The following is a 27,561-nucleotide window of genomic DNA, read 5'->3' on the forward strand; positions in this document are numbered from 1 at the left end:
TAACTGTACATCAATTTTTATCAGAATTTTAAAATTCTGGTGACCACCAGGTTTTAAAAGAAACAACATTAGGGATAATATGCAGTTCCCAACATTCTTCAGGACTGCCAGGGGTTACTGAGCTTTCTGGTATAACATCAGCAGGAAAGTTGCAGGTAGGAGTTCCCTTTATTACACAAATTTTGGGCTGAACTTTGGATTCAACCTTCTTGTGTTAAAATCAAAAGAATGTCAATGTCATACACTTTCAAAATTACTACACAAAGAGAAGCTAAAATCCAGTTCAGTAAAGCTTACTCTTACTGGTGGAGTGATTTTGGCAGTGGTTTATATCTGCCACCGGTAGATTTTTCAAGTTGGACAAGGTCCCACTTCATCATTTTGTCCATCAAAATGGTCAGTTGAGTTATGAATAGATCTTTCCCTAAACTAACTATAATAAGGTTTCCATCAGTCCCCATTTCAGGGGGACTGACCCTGTTTCAGTTTCCCTGTCCACATAGAAAAGTGACCACAACAAGCATCCCTGCCTCTCGCAACAGAGCTGCCCCCCTAGCCAATCGTTGCTATTCCAGGAAAGAAAGAAGTAAGTGAGTGATCTTTTATCACAGGAAAATATATTAAGATTACAATATGTGACTGTAAGGCTTAGTGGGTGTACAGCAATGGGGAAGTGGCCAAAAAGTGGGTGCGCAGCAGCCCCTTCTTGTCACAAGATTTCACTTTGGAAATTTGATAGCCTTAAACTATGAATATTTTTTTTGATGTGCAAAGTTTCCATGCAGATCTCATTCAGATGCTGCTCTGTTTTTGCAAACTAGTGTGGTGGGAAGATTTAGGGTTAAACTGAGACTTTTACAGAAAAACAGTAGACATATGTAATATTAGCCTTTAAAGCAACAATTTACCCAACAAAGAAATCGCCCTATTATGCAACTACCGGTAGTTTTACAAAGTACAATCAAGCTGTAAATTAAATTGACTAAATTAACCATGTAATTGCACTTTACTATTCATATGTTTATCTGTATTAATGGATATGTCTATATGCTGCACATACAGCAGCCTAGCAGCCTAGTGTTACTTAAATCCAAACCACCTAGCCTTTTCTGATGCCAGAGTTTTGGAAACCCTTAATCTGATACTCCTCCTCAGCCATATCAGCCATTTAAGTGTGTATGCTTTCATTTGCATTCACACGTGCACCACTAAACTGTATTCCTTGAAACTGCATAGTTCAGCCACTTCACCTAGCCTTACAAGAGAATGAAGGTGGTACAGTGGCATACAAAGGTCAATGTATGCCATTTCTAAGGTACTAGTATATAAGATTACATAGTTCCAAGGTAATGTAGTTTGTACCATGTTTGGTAACATGTATGATTTCAAACAGGTGACCAGTAAATGCTGTATGCTGATTGGTTTCTGTGTATTCCAAGAACTGGTGAAACTTTGTGACTTTATTTTATTACCCCCATAACTAATATGTGAATCTGTTAAAGAGACACAGAGAGATTCTGTCAAATAAACATAGATAGATAGAATCATTATGGGCATAACTGATAATTAATTTGTCACTTCACAGACATTACCACATGAGACAAAGATGTTTTTTACATAGCCATATATGAATGTCAGGCTGAGCCACAGAGAGAGGCATAATTCTGTCAGCTATCAGTAAACGAGAAGCAAAATACTCCTTGAAACAGGGACAAAACCCAAAAAATGTGATTCTAACATCTGTGTTGGTTTCCTCACATAAAATGATGATTGTATCCAGACTTTTTTTTTTTACAAATGTGTACAGTTAAAAAAAGCTTTCTTTTGTTCTTTTATTGGTCTTGCTTCAGATATAAAATGAATTGGGACTCGTGACAGTGGAAAATCATTTCCTTTGCTGATTTGGGAATCCCATGGGGTTCCTTCAGAGATAACAAGACTGAGGTAAATCTTGCCTCAAGCATGGGCCTTCTTGTTGACTGCCAGGACTTGTTTGCAGCTGAGATATATACAGCGTCGCTAACTGGATTTACAGTCTTATTCTAGTCTTAAATTCTGTATAAAAATGCATACTCGGCAAGTTTATAGAGGTTTATACATCCAGAAAAGTCCAGAAACTGAACTAAAGTAAAAGTAACTAAATAAATGTATTCGCAAGTGGGTTTTTTTGTATGTTATGTTGCATGTCTCTGGTTCATTATTAGTTGTCAAACTCAGTAAAACAGATTTCAATATAAAAAAAAGAGTCCAGGCACATTTTATTACTAAAAAGGGCATTTCCCTGCAGTGATTTGGGAATAATTTAGTGCTAGGAAAGTATAAACTGGCCACACACAAACCAATCATTTTGTTCAGTTCAGTCAATTCCCCATGGAGTCATTTGGCTGATCTAACTCTTTTGCAATTGAAGCAGCATTTATCATCCAAAAAGTAAAAAAAAAAAAAAACACAGACAGAATGACAGACCAATGACCCTATTCTGTCCAACTTAGAACAGTAAGGGCCATCCATCTGTACAGTGATTCAACCAGAATCAGACTGCAAGCCGGTCTGTCAGATCACTGAATCTATTGCCACCAACCATGTGGACAAATTGTACTGTACAGTAATGTACATGAACCTGATTGCTCAGATATTGTTAAGACTTCCCTTCTGTCAGCATCTATTTTTTTCACACCATTTAGATTTGATGAATTCTTATGCTTTAAAACTTAGTTACATGTATTATATTAGTATATTATTATACTGATCAGGTGTGTCTATAATAAGTTACTCTGAGTAAGGATCTTATGCCAGCAGGGAAACAAAAGTTATTAGACCACTAAAAATATGCATATACCTTTCTGATGTCTTGTAATTGCATATATCTCTTATCATATGTAATGGCATATAGAATAGTTTTAAACTCTTTACTTTCTCGAGGTTGAAAGATGTTAGAAGCCTGGGTAAGTATTTGCGGCAAAAGGGGGTTTTTTTTGTACAACGATACATTGAAGACATGGAGAAGTAAAATAAACAACCTAAATTCATCAGACCACTGAACCGAGTCAGAAGAGCCTCATTCTGTTACTTTGGAACTGTAGCCAGGAATTAAAAATAAAGAGAGAGAAAGTGAGAGAGCAAAGGGAAAGCAAGCAGTGTAAACTTTAAACTCTCATGTAGGGAAAGTGTTGCCTGTGTGTCCCTGGCAGATGTGGAAAGGAGATGAAATGGGCGAGGGAGAATCGAATTTTCCCCTGTTACTATTTCCTTGAAGGGAGAGGGGTCTGAAAAGATCTCAACATCTGGCAATCATTTGTCAAGAGCTGGGAAGAATAGCGGCAGGAAACTTTCTGGCTCTTTCGGAACATAAAAAGACAAAAACCATGTGTCACAAACAGCAATGCTCCGGTACAATGACTGCTACACCCAAGGCTCCACACCCCTTCGGCTGCTCTCCCGTTAACCTATCTTAATAAATATCAGATATGCTACACTGTTACACGCAAAATAGTTGTGTCACACTTTAAGCAGATGTGCCACCTACTCCCTGTTGAGTGTAATAAGAAAAGCCATATTTTCATTTAATCCTTTCATTACCACAGAGGACAGTAATGTACAGTAACAACTTGCTGACCCCTTCTGGCAGCAAAAGGCTCATACCTACCAGCAACTTTACACTAAGTCAGCAGTGTGTAATGCTTTGTGTCTAAATTATTCTGACACAATTTATCTTTCAAATGAAAGTCTCAGGACCCTTAAAAATATTTATGTCTGCGGATATAAACCCATCAGAGGAGAACATTTGCCTAAACAAATTCAGTCTGTAGAAGCTTGTCTCTCTACTGGATTTTACATAACTGAACTAGATTCAAGATCTTTACAAAAAATATATATATCATCATCCTAAAGAGATGTTGGCAAATAGCAATCACAATTTAAGCCATCCAGGACCATGTCACTCTGTATTTTTGCCAAAGTCACCAAAATGCAGAATGCATTACTTGCTCACTGAGTAGAGGTCATGTGGCTGAGGAGGTCATAACAGGAGTTGGCAGAGGGAAACCCTGATGCAATGTGGTCCCTAATTAATTGAACAGAGGGCTGGGGTCAAGTTAGAGCAGAAACGTAGGGGTATATTTATCATTCTGTGTAAAACGTGGAGTGAAGCATTACCGGTGATGTTGCCCAGGGCAACCAATCAGCAATCAGATTTCAACAGTTAGAAAAGCAAAGCATCTGATTGGTTGCTATGAGCAACATCACTGGTAATGTTTCACTCCACGTTTTACACAGAATGATAAATATACCCCTAAGTTTCTGCTCTAACTTGACCCCAGCCCTCTGTTCAATTAATTAGGGACCACATTGCATCAGGGTTTCCCTCTGCTGGTAGTGTTACTTTTTACACAGCATGATAAATATACCCTTATTGAATCTGATGCGTCACAAAACAGCTCATACTGTTATTAATATATTAGCCCTTAAACTAACAATAGCCCAGTACACTGCAGTCAAATTCTAATAGCTAATATATATATATAAGGTTTAATATTATTGCCACTTCAGAGATTTCTTTGACCTGTCTTCTAGTAACATCATTGTCTTACTAAGAAGCCTGAACTTTCTTTTCCTCAAGGCTCTATCATAGGAAAAGGATCTGATCCACATTCCACCAACACACATGCCCCATCCTTATCCTTGTCCAAAAACTTTAGTTAAACAGTCATAAAGCATGGTTTTTATAATGAATATTTTTACATTTTAAATATGTTAATATCGACATATGGTCTTACTGTGCACCCTCACTTGTCTGTTTAAGCAAGTTATTCTGGTATGTTAAGTCAAGCATAAACCTTCAAAACTTAACAGAACTGTATAATACTAATGACCTCAAGTTCTCACCCTGGAAATGTTTTCTTTTTATTTAACTACATATCCATTTTTATAAAATTTTATCCAAATCACTTGAATATCAGGTAATCTTCAGTATCTCATAGAACATTTGTTTTTTAAGCTATACAATGCAGATAAATTAACATTTATTTATAGGAAGGCATTGTGTAGGGTGACCAGATCAATTTAGGGACGCGTCTAAAAAAATCCAGCTAGCAGAGATGAACTGATTTATTAGAAATGCTCCTGATTATTCAAGTGATCTGGTCACCCTAGCATTGAGCCCTGTTGTAATAAATGCAATGATTTTTTTTTAAAGTTATTTCATTGGCAGACATGTTTTAAAATAGAAAATCAAGCCCACTCTTAACATTTAAATCAGTTTAAAACAGAATTACACATTTCCATACTTCACACCTTTATTTAATTCCAAAAGTGTCATCAAATGAATCAGCAGCCGATAATTTAATCTAATAAAAAGTAGCTATTAATTAAAGAAAACTATGTCACATAACAGTTTCCATATATTTCTTTCTGGAGCATATACTTTACATAGCTGTTTTTAATTACATTCAAATGGAAGCTACTATAGAAATATTTGTTTTGTACAGTACAATAAGGCAAAAATCTGCAGGCAGACTATCAGTTTAAAATGGGATTATTGGGAGTAAAAAATTGTTTAATTGTAACAATGAAAAAGCTTAAAGGTCTCTTTTTCTGCAGTGTATGCACTAAAATAAGATAGAGTGGCCCTGAACACAATGCTACTAGTCTGTGGAGACCTCTATCCAGTGCACAGCATCTGTGTTTGAGTGCAAGGTCGTTGGCTTACTGTTCCAAGAAGACAGGGAGGGGAAAAACAAAGAGGAGAGAGAGAGTTTTCCGTCCAACTTAACAGAAACAAGGTCTGGGAGTGACACCGTCTTTAACAGTCTTTAACACTTAGTTATAGGCCACAAATGTAACGGTTCCTTCCATTCTCTTAACGCCATTCCATTTTAAATGCCTTTTTTGGCAAGGTACCCATTAGCGTGTGTGGCCTTTTCCAACAGCTTCTGGTCTCTTAAAATTATAGGTCCTTCTTCTTCCTGCCATAAGCGACGATATAACTATTGCAGGGAGGGGGGAATGTGAAAACCTGCACAGCGTATAAAGTGAACTTCTAACCTGGCATAGCATTCAACAGTGTAATGGCTGCCTTGCTGCCAGCATCCCACACAACAGTGAAATTATAAAATCATTATATGTCTGTGTGGATAGACAGATAGCAACTCACACAGAGGGACAGACAGCAAGACAGATGCAAAATGTTTTTATTTACATACACACACATATACTCAACGAATAAATAAGTCTTCTCTGAACAAAGAATCACTGTTTTAGGTTTAGAAGGACTGACTTTTTAATGAAAATGCAGTAAAAAAAATATGACTTGGTTTCCCTACTACAATTGCAGTATAATTTGTCAAGTTATAATTGACATCTGGGCCTTTGTTCTACAATGAATAGTGCTAGTTTTAGCAAGTCCCCTGCCTAAGCACAATCTAAAGGAATGAGCTCATAATTAAAAGCAGGAATATCCTTACACGTTTTACCATTACGAACCAGAGATGAGGTATCTACAAATGATGGGGAAATTCCGCTTTGTCTGGGAAGCCAATATCACTGTTTGTAAAGCAGATTCCTTTAACACCTGCTATGCCAGATATAAAAGCAATCAAGTTGGTGTTGGGGAGTTTGAATTGAATCCATAATCAATCTCTAATGAGTTAACCATCATTGTATGTTATATAGTAAGTGATATGTCATTACTACAGTTTGGCCATGTGCATTGCAGCCACACTCCTCTAAACAGGACAATTTGCCCACACTATGCTGAAGTGCAAGTCTCTTCAGTCCCATATATAAATTTGGGCATTAGCTGACCTGAATTTTCTTTTTAGCCATTCACCCGTGGTATAATTACACCAAAAATCTGTCAGTTGCTCAGCATGTAGACCAGATATGAAAATCCTCCGAAGTGATACGAGTTAGAAGCAGAACTGTCACAAAGGTTCAATGGAGATATAGGAGCCCACCATTGTGGTTAAAAAGGGGTATAGGGTATCATAAGCAATTATATGATTTACATTCCATCCCACCAAATTTCTGCATGTTAATAACTAGGCAGAATTGTCTCCTTCACAATAATCCCTAATGATGCAGTAAATAAAAGAGTTGTTTTTCAACATGGTATTTCCTACACAGACTTAAATAGTTTGAAGTTACGTTCATTACCATAACAAACCACTGTCACCAAGGTAAAGACAAAAACAAGCACTAGCAATCACTCCGGCAGTTTTAAAGTTAAGACTGTGGGGCATACACTGTAAATAACAGCTGTATATAACTGGAAAGGCAGGAAGTACCAATTAAACTATTAAAAGCTGCCCCTTCATCAGGTCCTAATACGTGTATACCCAGTTAACGAGTTTCGTTTATTGGCTGTGTATTTTTAAAAGTGCGCGGTTCTTAATTTAGCAAGCATGCCAGAAAACAAATATTCGACAGCAAGCTTTAGATTTCTCCTGTAGATACAGGCTGACATGAGATAGTAAATATGCTGTTGTACCCATACATTAGTATCAGTTTTATACCTATTTACAGCATGTAAATGTGTGATAATTATATTCACATACAGTGGTTAGCTCTTTGATGTGCTAAAATTACCTTTTTGCCCATGTTTTCATGTAGCCATATTTCTACAGCCCTTCTCCAGTGGAACCTGCAGTGCTAATTGGAGTTAGGGGTTATCCTTCTTCACTGCTGACTACTAGAAATTTTATGAGAGATCTAGCGATAACAAAGTGATAGCACTTGGATGACATTAGTATGATAAAAGTATACAAGGAAATGTGTTAAAGCTGCAGAAATGAACAAGAAGTGCCTTTACAGTGTCCCCTTAAGAGACCTCAGGGTTTAGATCACAGCCATAAATCTCAGAGGAATCAAAGGAGGCTGAGAAAATGCTATCTACCACTTGTTTTGTATATGTTCAGCAGAAACAGGTCATGGAACTTTCCTATTATCAGCCAGCAGTGTCTTTAAATATGCAGTTTCTCTTACTAAAATTACAGGCAAATATATACTGTAGATTTTATATTCTTTGGTAAATGTTACTTAATTTTTATTCTCTTGTAAGGGAAGTGATTTGCAAATCACTGTTACAGTTGAAAGAAAAATCATATTATTTTTGTGCAAGTATAGGACCCACTATCCAGAATGCTCGGGACCTGGTGTTTTCTAGATAAGGGATCTTTTTGTAATGTACTGTAATCTACTTAAAAAATCATTTAAATATTAAATAAACCCAATAGGATAGTTTTGCCTCCAATAAGGATTATTTATAGCTTAGTTGGGATCAAGTACAAGGTACTGTTTTATTATTTATTACACAGAAAAAGGGGATTATTTCATTAAAATGGAGTCAATGTAACTCAGATCTTTCTGGATAATGGGTTTCCAGATAATGGATCCCAAGCTTGTACAACTATCCAAATAAATTCCTATTTAATCAATTCATAAAGCACATGTCAAGGCTGCACAAAAACTAACATTTAGTACTTTGACCAGGACAGTGATGCTTGCCACAATCTTTCTACTCTGTGAATATGTTATCTATGTAAGGTATCTTACAATAATTTAACAAACAAGGGTCACAGAATAAAAAATAGGATCAGAGGGCCATGTTCTCCAAGTAGAAAACTGCCTTATTTAAGCTACCAGTATGTACCTAATTTAACCGTTTTCTGGAAAGTATTCACTTCCCAATGCTTACTCCTGCAATTCTATGAACCCTAGTTACATACTTACATTGGCTCTTATATTTATTCTAGTTTCTCTATACCCATATAAGGTAAAGTAGGACCTTGGATAGTGTGGTTGCCTCTCAAATTATTCACCATATATCTGGTGTATTTTTACATGTACTAAAGTAAATGAAACTTGCGTGCCCCATTAACAGAGAAGGACATGGAAAGGTGTTTAAATAAAGCATTTTACCTCAGGTATACCCAAAGAATGAGACATAATACTAAAATACTATGCTCTAAAGCATTTTCCTGTGCCAGGAAGCACTCATAGGCAAGTCACACATTCCGAGACTAGATTATAGACAAGGCCACTGTTAAGTTCTTCAGGCAAAGGGGTTAATGGCCCAACTGCTGGAGAGGTTTCTTACACAAGTGATGCATGGATGGTAAATTATCTTAGCTCAATTATATCTCTACTTCTGTACTCAATCCAACAGTTAGGGAGATAGAACGGGTTTGTCCTTTGAAATCTGTGATGATGTTAATGAACATTTTAGAGTTATGTGCCGTTATATCTGCCCATAAATCATGATTCTGCTGTTCAAGCTGATAGCTCATTCAGTTTACAGCTTCCATAAACCCTGTCAATATAACTGTGGGGAAAAGCAAACCATCATAAACAGGGCACTAATCAGACTGTTATATTCATCAGACAAAACCATCTTCTTTTATAGTTATAAATAAATTAGTCATCATTTGGCAGTCAGGGCATTTTACTTGATTTTGGAAGAAGCACTTTCAGTTCTCACTATAGCAGAACAGTGTTTGTGTGTGAGTGTGTAGGGCAAGGGGTCACATTTAATATTGGCATGCATCATGAAATCAGTCAGGCTTCCTCTACTCCCAACCAACATGTGGGTCCATACTGCAGTTACACTCTTAGTTGCTTCCTCTTTAAACAATATAGTTAATTATGCTAAATATTATTCCACGATTCATAAATAAAAAAATATTTTAACAAATGGCTTATAATTATATAATTTAGCATGCAATTATAACTATTGCACTGCAATTGTAAGCATTGCATTATGGCATTCTCAGTTGTAATACTGCAGACCTAGAACATAGTAACACAATTAAAAAAACACTGGCCTTTCTGAATCAGAAGTAATGACATTTTCCATTGGAACTCAATGGCAGATATACTTGCAACAGTGTTTGAACACAAGGACCATCTGGATGTACTGTATATACTCGAGTATAAGCCTAGTTTTTCAGCACCCAAAATGTGCTGAAAAAGTCACCCTCGGCTTATACTCGAGTCGGGTGCCATGGGTCCCTCCAGACTAGCACCCTCTGTCCTTTGTGTGCAAATTAGGCCACCTGCAATCAGACCGTCCAGTGCCCTGGCTCGCTCTAAAATTCATCTTCATTTACTATCCTCACCTGTCCCATTCTGCACTAGACATTGCACTTTATATTCTATATAAACTATATATAGTTTTGAAGGATTTTAACTCTTTGTGTTTTAGCTTGGTTGCTGATTGAGCTAAGGGGGTAGTACTTGTAAGTTATCATTGTTGATACCATATTGTTTTTGTTGACCCTCTTCTCCACATACAGAGCTAATTTACTGTTTTTCTTTGAATTAAATATTTAGTGTAATTTTATTGGTATTTATTTTGATTATTGAAACTTAGCAGTAGCTGCTGCTTTTCCCACCCTAGGCTTATACTCGAGTCAATAAGTTTTTCCAGTTTTCTTAGGTAAAATTAGGTACCTCGGCTTATATTCGGATCGGCTTATACTCGAGTATATACGGTACTTGCTTCAAAGGGGTGACATTTTTTTTGCTGCTTAAAGGGAATACAACTTCCCTGTAGGTATTTTAGAAAGTTTCACAGCTCCTGCTGCCCAGCATGTGCTGAACAGTCTGACAGCTCAGTCTTCCATGTCCAGAAGTGCAATAATCAGTGAGATAATGGTATCCTTATGCAGCTATCGGCAATGAGATGTAGAAGAGAGAGTTTTCTCTCTTCTGTCTACTGGCTAATAGAATTGTGTGCCACTATGCTCATCTGTTTTTCAAGTAGCTAAAATAATAGGGACAGGTTGGTGAGAAAGTTAATCAGTAACTTATTGTTACAAAGCAGTTAAACAATTCCCATGAAAGGATACAATAAGTAATAATGTTTGTGTTCCCTAGATTATAATATTAAGGTTACTGCTGGAGAGCCAGAATTGTACACTCAATGTTAGAGGGTTATAAGAGAAGCCCACTACCTCTTTAAATAGGCCTAATGATGTAGATAAAGTCTATATAGTAGCCTATTTCTGGCCATATGGCAAGCAAAAGTAGTGTGCAATGGCCTCTGCTTCACTATACTGTGCCGCAGACCAGATACTGGCTACTTGGTTTCTGGCAATGGACCTGAGGCAAAAGGCCAGTGTCAGAACTGTGCTGCACAGTGGCAAACAATTCAGCTTGAAGGCTGAAACCTTTCCACAAAACCATTAAGGGATAGGATAATCTCTTCAATAAAATCTTGTCATGCAACTGTATGCAACATCATGAGATATTGTGGGATGTGTCTGATTAGAAAAAAGTCAGATGGTGCCTTGTTTTCATGCATCTACATCTGGACAGTCAATGTATTTCAACAAGTCTATCAGATTTTATCACCTTGGATGAAAATGCAGCATGCAGTGTGACAGATGCCAAAAGTTTCATGTAGTTTACAGATCAGACTTTAATATCATTTCTATTATTTTTGGACGCGTAACTACACCCAACCTATGGGATTAAATATGACAATATTTGGCCATCTAACAAATTCTTCTGTGCCAAGCTTTATGTCGGCAATCAAAGATATTGCCCCTGTGCCAGGTACCCTCCAAGAGGCCATCTGTCTCAGGAGAAACAGACGGTAGTGCAGGGAACACCTGGATCCCTTTTGATAGCACAGCCAAAAATGTCAGGGCGTAGTCAATTAATTCTTACACTAAGCATTGTGTATATTTTTCACTAAAGGTCAAAAATGGGCTGTAAATGCAATTCATAGAGCTGTATATGAATTTGTAAGAGAGAGCATGCATTGGCTAGAAGTATAACTATAGAAGCCATAGCTCCATCTTTCCATCTTGTCTGGCCAAATAAGAAAGGCAAAATCTGAGAATCTTTCTGGTTAACATGTGAAAATCACATGTTAACAGCTGCTGACACCTATCAGTGGGCTAAACACATAAAAAAGAATGCTTTATACTCTAATTCAGAGATTTTTGGATAACAGGTTTCCAGATAGATAGATCTTATACCTGTACTACAATATATATATATATATATATATAAAAACACTATACCTCCTCCTCATACTACAGAAAAAAGCACAACTTCAGTGAGAGTGCTACAGAAGTAAGCAGAGTATGCACGGATGGCTATGCTCACATTGAACACGCCTTGCTCACTTACAAAATCACGTTGCCTGCAACAATTTCACATTGTGCACAGATGTTTCAGTATTATCTGAATCAGTGAAGTATTTATCACAGTGATTAGGGTTGCAGCCTTTTCTTAATTGCAGCCATTTGACATAGCCATTTATCAGTTTGCCCTACCATGGGCTGCTAATTTAGAAGTGTCAGATTTTAGAAATATGTGGCATGCTGTAAAATAACCACAAAAGGCTAAGGCAAACGAAAGGAAACATAAGGCAGGCACTTCTGTATGCAGTCACTGCGCAGTACTGAATTTTAGCTGCTAGTCCTGGATTTGTGGGCAAGCTTCTACAGAACTACCACTCCCATCTGCCAGTCTCTGCATCATCTGACTTCTGAAGTTGCAGAAGTTGTAGCATTACAGTAGCTACATGGGCAATAATTTAAAATCTGTACTTGTAACTCTTTTCTGCCCCCTGGTATTTGAACATAAAATAAAATAACATTTTAAAGTTACACAAAAAAAAATAAAACAGAAAAAAATTTCATCAGATTACAAATAGCACTGCCACAACACATTTGCATTATTTAGAATTTAGAATTGTGATCTGCTGGCTGTTAGATAAAGCTGATTTTAGTAGAAGCGGAGTTTAGCAACAGTTGGTGAGCAACAAGTGGTAGTTTTAGAGTTACCCCACAAAGCGTGCGTGTAACTTGCCATTACCTATACCCATGCAGTGATGCACTTCTATAGCTGCTGGCAAGCAACCAGTGGTGTTGGCATTAATTCAGACAACAATTTGTACAAAGTGGCATCCTTACGATTAACCCCCACAAGTGTTGGTGGCAATGTTCAGCACAAATGCCATACCTGAAAAACTCAGAACTATTCTTCTAAGCATACTTGCAGTCTGTCATTAAAAGGAAATTAACCCTTCCTCTCTCTGGCAGCTCTAGAAGAGACGGGGTTAAACAGATAGCACAGAAACAGCACCCTAAAGTGTACCATCCCTCTTAATGCCATTCCCCACCTCCCACAACCTAGAAAAGCAAGAAGGAATGAAGGGAGTAGTAATGGTAACATACAGTACCATGAGCTGCTCTGGGCTCTCTGTCAGATCTCACTTCTGGCCTTCAACACACAGTTCACAAAAAAAAAAAATAATAATAAATACATTAAAGTAGAGGAGGGAGAGGGACACCCAGGGGGAAAAAATATCTGGCAGTTTCTACAAGAAGGCAAAGTCAGTTCTGTCTCCGCTCTGGTGCATTCCTTCCCTTCTATCTCCCAACCTCTTTTGCGTTTGTCCTGTCATATTTTCTTCAGCTGTTAATTGTCCGGGGCTGCGAGTAACCAGCCGGAGTGGAACAGAGCAAAAAAAAAAAAAACATGAAAAGAAAAATGCTCGTAAGTGACTGTCACAGCAGATCAGACTCACGTTGGATGGTCATTTTTTCCAAGGGAAGTGTTGCTTTCATAGTTCCTGAGTGTCTCAGTCATCTCCCCCTCCCTCCTCACTGCCCTTAAACCCTCCCTTCCCTTATGTGCTCTCCCCTCCTCCACCAATGCACATATATATATTATATATATATATATACACACACATACATACATACATACTTATATGTACACATGTATATCTATACATGTGAGAATGTAGAACACAGAGCATGCATGGGACATTGGAATTATGTGCAAAAATGTAATGGTTTAAGTCACATTTCGGTCCTGCACAGAGGACCTTTATCAAGATATCACAAACAGTTCCCCAAACCAAACAAACTGAAATAGTCAGTAGTGGCGGAAAATTGTATATATACATGTGTACAAATACATATAAACACACACCTACACCTATGGACAGTACATAACTCTCTATTCAGTTTCCAGTGGCATTGAAAACTTAATCCTAACCAGGAAAATAGAGTGAAACGTATGTATGGAGGAAACCAATAGAAGGTTTTCCTTCTTATTAGCTTAACCTGAAAAGAATGTGCCCTGCTTTACCCTGAAGTTTAGCTCTGCCTGCACTGTGGTTGAGCAAGTACAAAGTATAGTTTATACGGGGCATGGAAACAAAGCAGAAGTAGCCAGCATGCAAAGGAATCAAGATGGTGGGGGTGAGATCTGCTTCCGAAAAGTTTTGTCCGAAAAAGCCTTGCTCTCCTCATAAACCTCTGACCTGCCCTGAGCATTGTGACAGGCTTGTGACTGCATGTGTCACTTCGGTGCTTACTCACAGCAGCAGTCCACAGGGGCAGACGAGGGAAAACAAGGATTAAAGTCATTTTTTGCTCAGCTGACAAAGATTCCTAAGTGCAGTCAGATTGTCCTGTCCGCATTGCCAAGGATCTACACAGTCACACTTAGACACTTTCTACCACTTCTTAACTTTTAAAAGTTACCATCTAGATGGTATTAAACTACAACTCTTACATTTCACTGTCAGACTTGGGGCTGGGAACTAGCAACACCTGGAAGTTGTTCCCCCACCATTGCTGGGCACAGCTTGGATAATTATAGTTATTGGAGGCAAAACAGTCCTATTAGGCTTAATTCATTTTTAAGTGATACTCTAGTAAACAAAAAATATGGTGATCTAAACAGAAAGATCCTTTATCCGGAAAACCCCAAGTCTCAAGCATTCTGGATAACAGGTCCCATGCCTATACATAGTATATATCTGGAAAATAGGGATGAAATATTGTTACATATTAATGCCTACACCTTTTAGATTGCACACTTTTATAAGCAGGGGCCCCTTTTATCTCCTGTATTATGCAGTATTTGTATCATTTTAGTGAAAACACACTGATACTACACAGTTCTGTAGAATATTTTAGTGCATTGTAATGTTTCTATTAATAATATAAAATCTTAGTGCATTGCACTACACTGTGAAGCAATGGATAGCACTTTGCTTAACTAGCTGTGAAACAACTGATAATAGTTTATTACTTATTATGAATTTGCTTTGTAAGTAATGTGTGTGTCTGTGGAGTATATGTAGTCCAGACTTGTGCAATCTATAACAAATAGCAACACAAGCTTTTGAAGGGCTGTGAGCTTGGCATCTTAGCCTGTGTTCAATTGGCAGGAAAACTGTGGGCATTCCTCTTAAAATGTTTTGAGTGCATGTCATGGTTAAAAAATAGAGGAAAGTATAAAAAGTACTTCTTAAGATAAAATAAAAGTGATAGAATGAGTATGGGTACTAACCCCCATGAATCAAATGGACATTACAAAGCCAGTATACAGTATATGTTCTATAAAGGGGAAAGGTAGAATTCAGTTGAATAGCTTGCTAATTATGAGGGGGTTAACAGAGACCCCACTTTTGAGTACTGCAATATATCTTGTCTGGTTGGAATTGGTGCAAAGTCTTGCTTGTGTAGCTTACTGAAAACTGATGCAAATAGGAATAGACTGCATGTGTGTGTTTGTAGAGCTGTGCCGGAATTTCAGAATTTTTGCTCTGCTAGCACTGCCACTGGTTGAGGGGACTATATACAACATTGTTTGTAAATATTTTACAAAATATTTAGTAGCACTTATTTTGCTTTTCAAAAGTACTTGTATAAACCATGCTTGGAAATATCTACTTGCATGTAACAATTGTTACTGCAAAAGAGTTTATATGTTTTTTTTTTTTTGCTTTATAATGCTTTGCATTACAGTCATGCTACTTTCTAATGATTACTACTAAGTAAAATATATAGGATCAGTACCGTAAATAGAAACATCTCTGTCAGACTGCAAAAAAAACAACTTTTTTTATTGTTTCTCTTTATTTTTTTATTCCTTCCTTCTATATTACAATGATTTTTGCACAGCATCTATGACTTGTCATAAATGCAGTATTAACAAAAGAAACAATTCTGAACCAATTGCAGCCAGTTAGTGATTAGCCTTGACTGAGTAAAGGAAAAAAAACCCTTCCTCCCTCCCAGGGCACTACATTGGTATCTGCCATGTCAGATCTGGTGTCTAGCTTCTGGACAGACATTTTTAACAAGGAGCATTGGCATGGATAGCTAAGGTTATCCAAGGAATGGTTTCTCAACATTTCAATCATAAAGAAGCCTAATTTTTCCTTATTGGTGTGTGCACCACATGCTTTTCTCCCTGCATTTGAGCTGGAATGGTGTCAGTTCCGCACTCAACATTAATAATAGCATTAGCATCAATTTAACTTGGTGCCAGTCAGTTGTAGCTATTGACACTGCCATTGCCATTACTAAGGGGCCATAGCTTCCAGTATTTCCAGGGCTGACTTGCATGAATGAGCACACTTGCATGTTATACATCATAGCAGATGGAAGAGTTGCGTTGGTGATCACTAAAGTTGCAAGGGAGTGTGTATGGGCACAACAAAGATGCAATATAGAATAATTTGGTTTATTAGCAATAAAAAGCACTAACAATAATTTACTTGGAAGAGTAGACATGATTCATACAGATGCATGTAATAAAAAGTTAAATGCTATTCTCAATGTGTTTCATGTGGCTATCAGACCACAATTTCTCAAAAGCTCTACTATAAGAGCATATTAAAATTACACATTTCAAGAGACAGCTAATGGTGCTCTCACTACAGCTACAGCTACAGTCTACCAAAAGACATGTTTCCAGAAAATGTTTCCAAATTAGATATATCTAGGAGAGGAAACATGCATTCTACCCAATGATCATACTAATAAGAATTTAGGCTCAACATGATTTTTACTGCTCCAGGACCCCCTGAAGGGACAGCCCCACATTCTGGGAACCACTGCCTCAGTGTGTAAGAAGTAACCTTCCTATGGCCTTCCTCCTTACACCTTATTTAAACTGGCTAAAAACCCTTCTGCTTGCTATAAGCTGGAGGAAACATGGCGAGCAGTGCACTGGAAAGAAGAGGGACTTCAAGAATCTGACTCTATATAAAGCATAGGGTTTTTTCTCCCTTTAAACTCTGTCAAAAACATCAATGGCTATGTGTACTTACACATGTATTTGTGAAAATAACCAGACGTTATTCGATATACAACATTTTCCATTTTAGAAAATAGGGTCCTATCAACAATCTCTGAAAAAAATATCATCTTTTAACTTCCCAGAAACACAGTTCTGATTATTTACTCTGCTGATCAATTGCTGACATACACTCCACTGTATTTTCTTTTTTGTTGTCTGCATCCAAACTCGACTTAGAAAAATTCAATTTTTTAAACAAGTATTAAAAGTGGTTGAAAAAATGCTGTTACATTGCTGTAACATCAATATATGTTTCTTAGGGGAATGCCAAATTTCAAATAGGTTGCGAAGGTTTACAATGTGCTTTTATAGCCAAAGGGATTAATACTGTGAAGATAAAAGAAATCGCTTTATGTACATGTTTTTGTTCACTCGTATTATAAGGTTTGTAGTCTTAGGTGTTCACTAAAGTCATAAATTCCAGTGGCAGTGCAGTAAATTCTTGTCTTTCAAAGTGATTTAAAATTAACAGTAAGACTATACTTAAAGGAAATGAATCTGCATTAATAAAGTAATTTTTGTCTTTAAACAACCAGTAGCAACCAAAAACAAAAAAAAAGACTTTCTATGCATTTAAATAAGATATACAAGTATGGGATCTGTTACACAGAAGGCTTGGGACCTGGTGTTTTCCGGATAAGGGGTCCTTCTGTAATTTGGATCTCCATACCTACTAAAAAATTATTCAAACATTATATATTATAACCAGGGTCGGACTAACCCTTTCCGGCGCTCCCCAGCCGACTGTTTTCCTCCCCTGACGCGTTAAACTGACGCACTCAGGGGATGATGTCGGGTGGGGGCCCCTGCGGGGAGGTTAGGGAGGCTCAGTGGGGTCCCCTGTGGGTGGTTATGGGGTGCAGCGGGGGCCCCTAAGGGTCCGGCAAACCTCGGTGGACCCTGCAGCCCCCAGTTCGACCCTGATTACATCTTAGTTGGGATCAACAACAAGGTACAGTTTTATTAATACAGAGAGATGAAATCATTTTTTAAAATCAGAATTTTTTGCTTATTTGTACAAATACATATCGTAGCTTCCCTTACAGGCTGTCAGCAAAACTAATTATAGGCCAGAAGTTTTCCGATTACTGGTCACTTTTTACTGCCCATGCCCCAAGGGTACTTGATCATAAAGTCCAGCCTGTAGGCCCTGTCCTTGCTTGGGTTTTGTAAGGGGGCATAAATTACAGTGGCAATAAGGATGTTTGTGGCCAATCAGGCTGAGAATAATGGAGTTTTTTTTGAAAAACCTGAAACTGCAATCTAAAAAGTAATACCTTTACAGCAGATAACTAAAAAAAAGAAGAGAAAAACAATAGCACATTCAGATTTTAATATCCTAAGAAACACCATGCGGTGAATGCTTCTTTCAGTATATTATTTCCAAAATGAGCCTGTCCCAAGTAGAATGTTATACCTAATTATTTGCATTAAACATTTGCCTATTAAAGCAAAATGCATTTTCATTGAGAAAATAAAGTAGTATTAGTGTATTTTTAAAAATCATCAGGACTTGACTTACTCAATCTGCTTATCCAGACAATAAGGGGCTGATTTACTTACCCACGAACGGGTCGAAATGAGTCCGATTGCGTTTTTTTCGTAATGATCGGTATTTTGCGATTTTTTCGTATGTTTTGCGGATTTTTTTCGGATTCTTTACGAATTTTTCGTTACCAATACGATTTTTGCGTAAAAACGCGAGTTTTTCGTATCCATTACGAAAGTTGCGCATTTTTCGTAGCGTTAAAACTTACGCGAAAAGTTGCGCATTTTTCGTAGCGTTAAGTTTTAACGCTACGAAAAATGCGCAACTTTTCGCGTAAGTTTTAACGCTACGAAAAATGCGCAACTTTTTACGCAACTTTCATAATGGATACGAAAAACTCGCGTTTTTACGCAAAAATCGTATTGGTAACGAAAAATTCGTAAAGAATCCGAAAAAATCGCAAAACATACGAAAAAGTCGCAAAATGTTCGTTTTCAAGTCGGAACTTTTCCAATTCGGGTCGGATTCGTGGGTTAGTAAATCAGCCCCTAAGGGTTGTGAGTAAGCTCAAAGTAGTTTAGTATTCAGCCTTACTCCAGTTGTGGTTATCTTGTGCCTAATTCTAGAGCTGCATTATAAAATACTTTAAACTGCCCTGGTGATACAAATAAGTCCTTTCCATTGATAAGAGATCAGAATATATACTATAATATAGGGAAATGAAAATGAAACAAAAAATGAAAGTCAATTAAGGTGATATAAATCAATAGTAGTAAATCTGATCAAGCCTTGGTTTAGAAAACTGTGTGCCGCTTATGAGAAAAAGATGCAGTGTTAAATAAAAGTTAATTTTGCTACTCCCTTGAGAGGCAGCAAAGAGACTAAAATGGTTTGGAAATGATACAAAGGAACCACAACCACAAAGCAGTAAGCTGGTGCATGCCAAGCTCATCATAGTTGAATAGTCTAAAAATGCAGATACACCCCTTGGAATTAAATTTCCTAAAATGTCTTCGAGAAAAAACACTACAGATATACCCTGACCTGGATGAAAGAGAATCTTCACAAACAAAAGAAAGCATATCAACCACAGAAGGTATAGGAGTGTGTGCCAGGCTTGGACTGGGTATTCAAAATAGGTCCTGGCATTTCAAGTACACAGGCCTAAACAGCCCCCACTATCCCACTAAATAATGACAGTTTATGGCAGCCCCTCTGGCATTTGCCAGAATCTACAGATTGCCAGTCTATTTGTATGGAAATTGTTAAACTGGAAATGCCTATGCTTCTTTAAACATTGAAACATTAGGTGCTATATTGTTTACAGGCAGGTTGGGACGTTTTCTGACCTACCTATCACTATAAAGCATACAAGTTTATGTAAGTTTAAAATAAGTGCAAAAGGAGTTAAGAAAAGAAGATATTAAATCAATCAGGTTAATTTAAAATAAAAAGTGACAGCGTATCAAGCAATCCATAGCAACCAACCAGATGATTGCTTATTAACAGGTGTCCAGTAAATGCTATCTGCTCATTGGCTGCTATGCCTTAGGGGAACTATAGTAAATTTGGCAACTTTTAGTATATTACCCTCATCAAGTTATGTATTATATTGTAGCAGTACACTGCTATAATTCAATATACCATATAAACCTGTAGGAAGACAGACGTGTTTAATTATGGAAGTATAAATTTTAAGTTTAAACAGTCAACAATGTTTTTTTATATTTATTGTACATTTTTTTCTACCTGCCCAAGCTGCAAAATAATTAACACGAAATAAGCTAGAGTAAGCAGAACGCAAGGCCCTGCATGTGTGGCCAAGGCAGCAGGAAGTAAGACGACTGAAGAGAAAAAGGGAAAAAAGATAGGCCTCTATAAGCCAGCCCTGAAACAGGCAGCTGGCCTGACATGCTAATTCAGCGCTTTAACAAATCAATGCCACTTGGAAAAAAAAAAAGTACAATGTGAGCCCTCACTGGGCTAGATGTCAAGGGACTGAGAAAATGCATCTTCAAGTATTTCACATTAGGAGCGAATAATGTGTTAATTTATAACTCCTCACCCTATACTCTCGGAATATCCATCTGTGTCAGCCGTTTGACTTCTTAAATTTATCAAGAAATAAATATATAAGGAAAACACATTTGGGGGCAGAGATGGCAGCTAAAAATAAATAATGAGGTGAAGAAGTGATCTGAAATAGGATTCTCCGGTTTGGGTTGGACCTATATAGCTTTTTTTCTGATGATTATTTTTTGATCTTCTCTATTTGTGCAGCAGCTTCTCAAAGCAAGACTTGCTGAGGTGGTGCGGCTGATTGCATTGGGAACCATCCGTCAAAGGTGACACAGAAAAGGTTGAATCAGCAAGAGCTGCTGTCACTGGAATTTACTTTGGGTCCTCTGCCACATCCCAAGAAAATACACAAAGTTCTCGGAAGTGAGATTATAGCTAACACTTTGATTGCTGGAACAGATTCCATTAAAATCAGAAACTGCCAGTTCTATTATATTTAGCATCCCATAAGCATGTTATTGTATATATTTCCAGGGCAGTACTGCTAAAGAATTCTTTAAAAGTCCTTCTTTAATGGTTTAATATAGGGAATAATGTATATTACAAGTAATAATAATGTATATTAGAAGTCACTGAGGACCATATAAAGGCTGACAGGGGTATATTATTAGTTATAATACACAAGTTTCATGATATTATTAAGCACCATTAATAAGGATATTTTTACAGGATAGTCATGGCTCCCTATTATATAGAGCATTACCCTGACAGTAATTTATAAGGATACTTTAAGTCACAAATGATCTCCATGTCACATGAGTCACTCAAACTTTTGTATAATAAAAAATAATATAACCCCTGTTGTAAAATATGAGGATATAATGAGGAGTTCCATGGCCTGTATAAAAGCAATCAGCCTTCAGCCTTGCTCCTTTTTATGGCCATGGCACATGACCATAAAACATATAATATTCTTATATTTAACAATAAGGAGTACTTTATTCCCTATGTAAACCCTTTGAGATCTAGAAGTTCTATATAAGCAAGAAGGTATGAAGTAAGCCAAAGTAATGCCACAAATATGAAGTAGCTAAATATTGATTTAAATATTATATACAGTAACCCTACATTTATAAAATATGTACGTTTGCTTCAGAAGCTCTAAAACAGTTTAAATGAGTGCCTACTATATAGCCATGATGGCTACAATTTAAGGTTCAATAGACATATAGGACCAATAAATACAGTTCTGGCAAACACACACAGTACTGTGGTTGTTAAGGGAAGTGCAGGTTCTTGAACGCCATTTTGAAGCTGAAAGACCTACAGCTATAGGTGCTCCCCCATGGGGCAAGTGCAAAGTACAAAACACATAGTAGCCCCAACATATTATATTACATACAGTGACAAATAGAGGAGGTAAAGCGTGTCCTTCTTGCCAATAAAGAGGGGTCAGATGTAATCCATGGCTCTCTGCACAAATATAAGATGTAGAACTTTCTCATGCAAAACATGTCTTTTTCTGCCAAGAACTATTTTATTTGCTGATGCTGAGCAGACAGATGTAATTGTAAATTGTCACTAAGAATTATTAATTTCTGGTGTGACATTTTGGTTTAGGAAACAGTCATTCATTTGAAAATTCACGATCTTCAAAACAAAGAACAAAAACTACTATGAAGGCAAAGTTCTTTCCTCAAAGGCAGTACAGCTGCCAATAATATTTTAAACAAGAGCAAATTTGATTTCATTTTTCCCCAGTAATAAAAATGACATTTCCTGGCAAATGTGGGGTTTCACTGAAAAAATTCACCGCAATCCTTAAATCTTCAGGTCACATTACTTCAGCTAAAAGAACAGCCTTTTTGCAAAATGAACAAAATTCTAACTGAGGCATTTTTGGAAAAAAATAAAAAAGGGAAAATGTGGTTTTTTGTGCATTCATTTGTGATTTTGTGTCAAAGAACAAGAATATAAAGTGAAGCCCTATGAATTGTCTCAAAATACTTCACAGCTAGGGTTTATGGAAAACTTTAGATAAATTGCATAAAGCATTATATAAAAAATCTACCATGATTTTAAAAGGCATAATATATATCTAGATTGATAGATAGATAGGTATTGGGTACATAGATGAGAACCCCTTAGACGTTACTATAAGATAAATGGGTACAAATGGGAATCGATTCTGAATGTAACAAAATAATCAGCTAAGCAGAATCCTGCATTTCAGTTGTAGAATCATTTAAATACACCAGGACTTCACTTGCAATCTTTAAACTGCCACTAACAAATGAATAAATAAAAATGCTATTGTTGTCTGTTTTTTCCTTTTAAATTACTCAAATGCAATTACTCCATGAGCCAATATTGGTAGCAAATTGATATAATTATTGATATTTATTTTAACAATGGCCCCTTCTTCTCACGTTTACACAGCAGGAAAACATAATGGAAACTGTCATTCTGAAACGTGCAAGATGTGCTGTGGGTCCTGGGCTTAAACAATTCATATGGTTCTCTTCCAAGACATAATAAGATAATTGGGGATGTTGTGTTTTAGTATGTAATGTCTAATGCAGGTATCCAGATCCTTTTGCACTTGCTGAACTACAGCACCCATAATCCACTGTCAGCTGATGGCTGAAATTCAGTGCAATCTTGTACAAAGCAGAATGCCACTTAGGTCTTGTACAAATGGTGTACATGAGTGGGAAAAACGAATTTATGTGTTTTTGTCAAACGCATCTAAGAGCGTCAAGCGCAAGAAAATGCAGCATGTTGTGTCTTTGAAAATGCAATAAATGGAGTAAAACACAACTCTAAACACTCATGAATACAACCAGACAGAATATAATGGAATCAATAAGCAAATTCATTTGGTGTGCTTAAACATGCGTCTCAAACACACGTCAAACACACGCCTGTGTGTACAAGCCCTTAGATATACTATGGCTGTAACCTCATCCCTTTAAAAGCATACACATGCTGAATCCACATCCTGAGTGGGTAATTAGCATGTAATTTAGTTGCTGCTAATTTAGGGATTGCTTATAAGCCATGCAGGATGTGTCTGGTTTTAAAGGAGAATTCCAGCCACAACATGTTCATTTAATATAAGAAAATATAATTCTAAGCAACATTCCAATATACATTAAATGTCAATGATTTTAGAGTTATTAGTACATGTTTAAAAGCTGTATTTGATTATCCCTTGCTATTCATAGTTTGTTCTGACTATTGAAACAATATAGCAGAAGCAGTAGAAAAAAAGAGGCAAACACGTGCTGCTTTTAACTATAATTACAATTAAAACTACATGTTTTTATGCAAAAATAACATGGGCGGATTTCCCTTTTAAAGGGGTGAGGTGGAAAAAGGAGGAATACTGAGATCAATTACATATTCTCTTTCACTGTAAAGGTTTTTTTTCTAAAATGTCTTTTTACTAAACCACTACTTATTTAAAATATCACTGAGAGCTAAAGGGTTTTCCACCTGATTGTGAAGCATTTAGAATATTTACATAACAGTTGTCTAAATCTATGTTAGTGAGCTCACTGCATTTGTTTCTAGTGCCTGAAATGTTTCTGCAATTCCTCCAGTCTTGCCTATATCCCTCTCTTTCCCTCCCTGCTGCAAGCTTAGGCATCTCAGCTCATTATTATGGAGCCGTTAATCTTTTCCCCTTCTCCTCCCAGGTTCAGCTAACGGGTTAAGAGGCTACAGTACATTTGTGACTCGTCAGTGACATATAATGCTCAGGTCCTTTATGCAATCAACTTTTACTTGACATGTATTTGCTCATCACAGGACCCACATTACCTCTGGGAAAATGAAGAAAAACCTAAATTAACACTTGACATTCAATATGGTCAAGTCCTTAATTGGCTGGGCTTCCTGAGAAAGCAATTTTCTATTCCCCAAACTGTTCATGTGTCATGTGTGGAGCTGTGCTGCTGGCCATCACGGCTGTCCCTCGCATCCTCTAATGAGAGCAGATGAATTAGTGCTACGTGACACGATTTTAGTAGGTCTCTCGCTCTCTGTCCCTTTCCCCCCCCACTCCTTGCTTTTCCCCATTGCTAGTGACAGCTGTGTTGTAGTAGGAAGGCAAAGGGACCGGTGCCAACCAGCAGTGCTGCAAAGGTACCGCTTCAGCTGGCAATGTAATGATATGCACAGGATGGCAATAAGATAAGAATTTTTCATAAACAGTTCCAAGTTGCATGTTGGTGCATAAGATACAATGCATGTATAGTTATTTGTATACAGCTACTGTACATGTATAATATAATTTAGACAATAACAGACTATACATAGCATTTTACCTTCAACAGATCATAAAATCTACAGTGCTAACTGTCTAACTCCTACTTTGTTGTAGATGTCACATTTACAGGTTCCTTTTTGATCTGTGTTGCACTGCATGTTCTATTATAACACACGTCAGAACAACATTAAAGACACCCAGCAGAGAAGGGGTTAAAGTAGTTTAACTTTATAAAAAAAGTTTGCATAAGGAAAAGAAACATATTTCTAGTGAAGCTAATATTAGTCCTTTCAATTGCAGGCTAATATACCCTTTTTATATGATAGATTTATTGACCATATTTTCCCCCTAAATATATAGTGCACCAAGTGGGGCTTATTTATTAACACTGGGCAAATTTGTCCATGGGCAGTAACCTATAGCAACCAATCAGTGATTGGCTTTTTTCAGCCTGCTGCAGGTAGAACATAGATGCAACAGTTTAATTGGTTGTTATGGGTTGCCCACTCCCCCTTAAGGCCAGTTGTTGCCAGGGTAGACTGCTCCAAGTGACCACTAAGGATTCTGCTCAAAAGCCTAGGAAAAATGCCTTGCCAAGCAAAAAAAATGGTAAATACATTTGGGTGCAAATGCAAATGGAGAAGGAGGCAGAGAAAGAGAGACTGGATGTTTTTACTAACGCAGCCACTAGATTATAGCAGTGCAACCACCCATAGTAACCAACAGGATGCTTTCATTTTTCTAACTTGTAATTGACCAAAGCTAATTTCATGTTGGTTGCTATTGGTAACTGCAATGGTGCAATTTAGCACCTATGTCAGTAAATGAACCCCAGAGGGTACCTTTTGCCCTTTAGATATAGTATTTACCAGCAGCAGATGAACATACTTGCAATGATATGTTAACAATCCCAATTGCAGTATATAATTACAAAACAAAAATATGAAAGGCTAGATATTCTCTTTATTAAGAGCATTTAATAAATATCTAGCTGAGTACCGTATTTGTTAAGCACAGCTGCAGGAACTATTTGTACAGTACAGTACAAGGGCACAATGATGTGAATGCCTGAAAACAATAGAGAGGACAGATAACAGAGATATTTTTTACAGCAAAGGAGGAAACTTTAACAGTTAAAGTTTACATTTACATTATTCTGTGCTAATTTAAGGAAATTAGTACTGAAAATGTTGTATTTAGCCAAATAAAAATCTGCAATTGCTTTTTAAAAAACTTAAAAACTTAAACAAGTACACTGTATATGATCTAATATTTGGAATGCTTAGCACCTGGGGTTTTCTAGATAAGGGGCCTTTCTGTTATTTGGTTATTAAAATATCTTTAAAAAATCCAAAACAATTGTTTTGCCTCCATTACGGGTACATGCATCTTAGTTACAATCAAGTACAAGGTACTGTTTTACTATTACAGAGATGAAGGAAATATTAGCAATTGTTTGTTTCCATTCCATGGAAAAAGGCATTCCACATTTAGGCGCTTCATGGATAATGGGTTTCCTGTATAATAGATCTAGAGAAATAATGCCTTATAAATTGGTAGAAAGGAAGAATTAACAGCTTTAGAAAGAAACTTAAAAGGTGAAAATAGTTGAAATCAATAGGTATCAATTTATCTACAACAAGGGTATATTATCTAGCGACCAATTTAAACATTAGAAATGTAATGAACTTATTTTTTTATCAGCAACTGGTCCAAAGAGAGAGTGTATTAAATTGCATTTTGTACCTACTACCTACCTAATCTAAAGGAAAATGGGCCTGACTTGTGGTGGGATGAAGTTTGACTGTAAAATCAGGTTGTGGCTTCAGTGGATGGGAAGCAGGACTATGATTGCTTGGAGTTCTTAATAGAGACTATTGAGAGATAAGTTTTAGTACTCATTGCTAATCAATTGGCCTCAGTACAAGTAACTTTTCACTCAAAATATGTTCAAGTGAGCTCCTCGTGCTTAAAATTGTGCCTATAGCCACACAAAGAATGCACAGCCTAGGAGCTTTATGATTTAGCACAAAGAGACTTTTTACTACTGATAGTTGTCCTGAATGTTGAGGCTAAAATTTGCAGAGCCATGTCTGCCACAAAATAGGTCTATGAAAAGCAGTCATACACTAAGAATGAACCCATCTAGATATCTTAGTATAGATATTTGCATGCATGTTTTTTGTAAATCTTTATGACCCTTAGATTCCATCTGCATTAGATGCCCAAAAATATCACACCAAGAGGAAGGCAAGATCTATACTGAACATAGGAAAAGAGCTGACATGCTGGAAACCACACACAGAACTGCTTACCACCATATACAGCTGGAAGACATGTTATCATGTTTCATGCCTCATAAGATCTAGAGCTATTTGTTTACCCTTACATGTCATCTCCTTATTATAGGCTCTGCCTCTCCCTGCATGTAACATCCCCAACACAGCTTAAAACAGTAGACCTTATACACAGACATAAATGCTCATGCGTATAAGCTTTAAAACATTCATATGCATGGTGTTAGTATTGTTTAACTTTACAAACATAACCCTGCCTTCGTGTAAATGCTCACGCGTATGTGTGTGCGTATGTGCGTGGACTGTTATTTCTACTTAGTGCTGAGTAATACCACCAATAACTAATTTAAAATGATTGGTAATAA

The 27,561-nt window shown here is 37.0% G+C and overlaps 1 protein-coding gene across 5 annotated transcripts in view; it reads right to left on the minus strand.

The window, feature by feature from the left end:
- The window catches only part of bnc2 (basonuclin 2), a 322,056-nt gene that overhangs the window by 122,816 nt on the left and 171,679 nt on the right, over positions 1-27,561 (minus strand). Inside the window, exon 1 of one of the 5 annotated variants that reach the window (XM_004910869.4) lies at positions 13,193-13,579. The exons of the other annotated variants lie outside the window; for them this stretch is intronic. Coding sequence (XP_004910926.1) covers positions 13,193-13,195 — 3 coding nt within the window. The 5' untranslated portion in view covers positions 13,196-13,579. Of the gene's footprint in view, positions 1-13,192; positions 13,580-27,561 lie in introns of those variants that run through there. 5 annotated transcript variants of the gene reach the window in all.

Source organism: Xenopus tropicalis, chromosome 1 (assembly GCF_000004195.4).
Source record: "Xenopus tropicalis strain Nigerian chromosome 1, UCB_Xtro_10.0, whole genome shotgun sequence".
In the NCBI taxonomy this organism is placed as follows: domain Eukaryota; kingdom Metazoa; phylum Chordata; class Amphibia; order Anura; family Pipidae; genus Xenopus; species Xenopus tropicalis.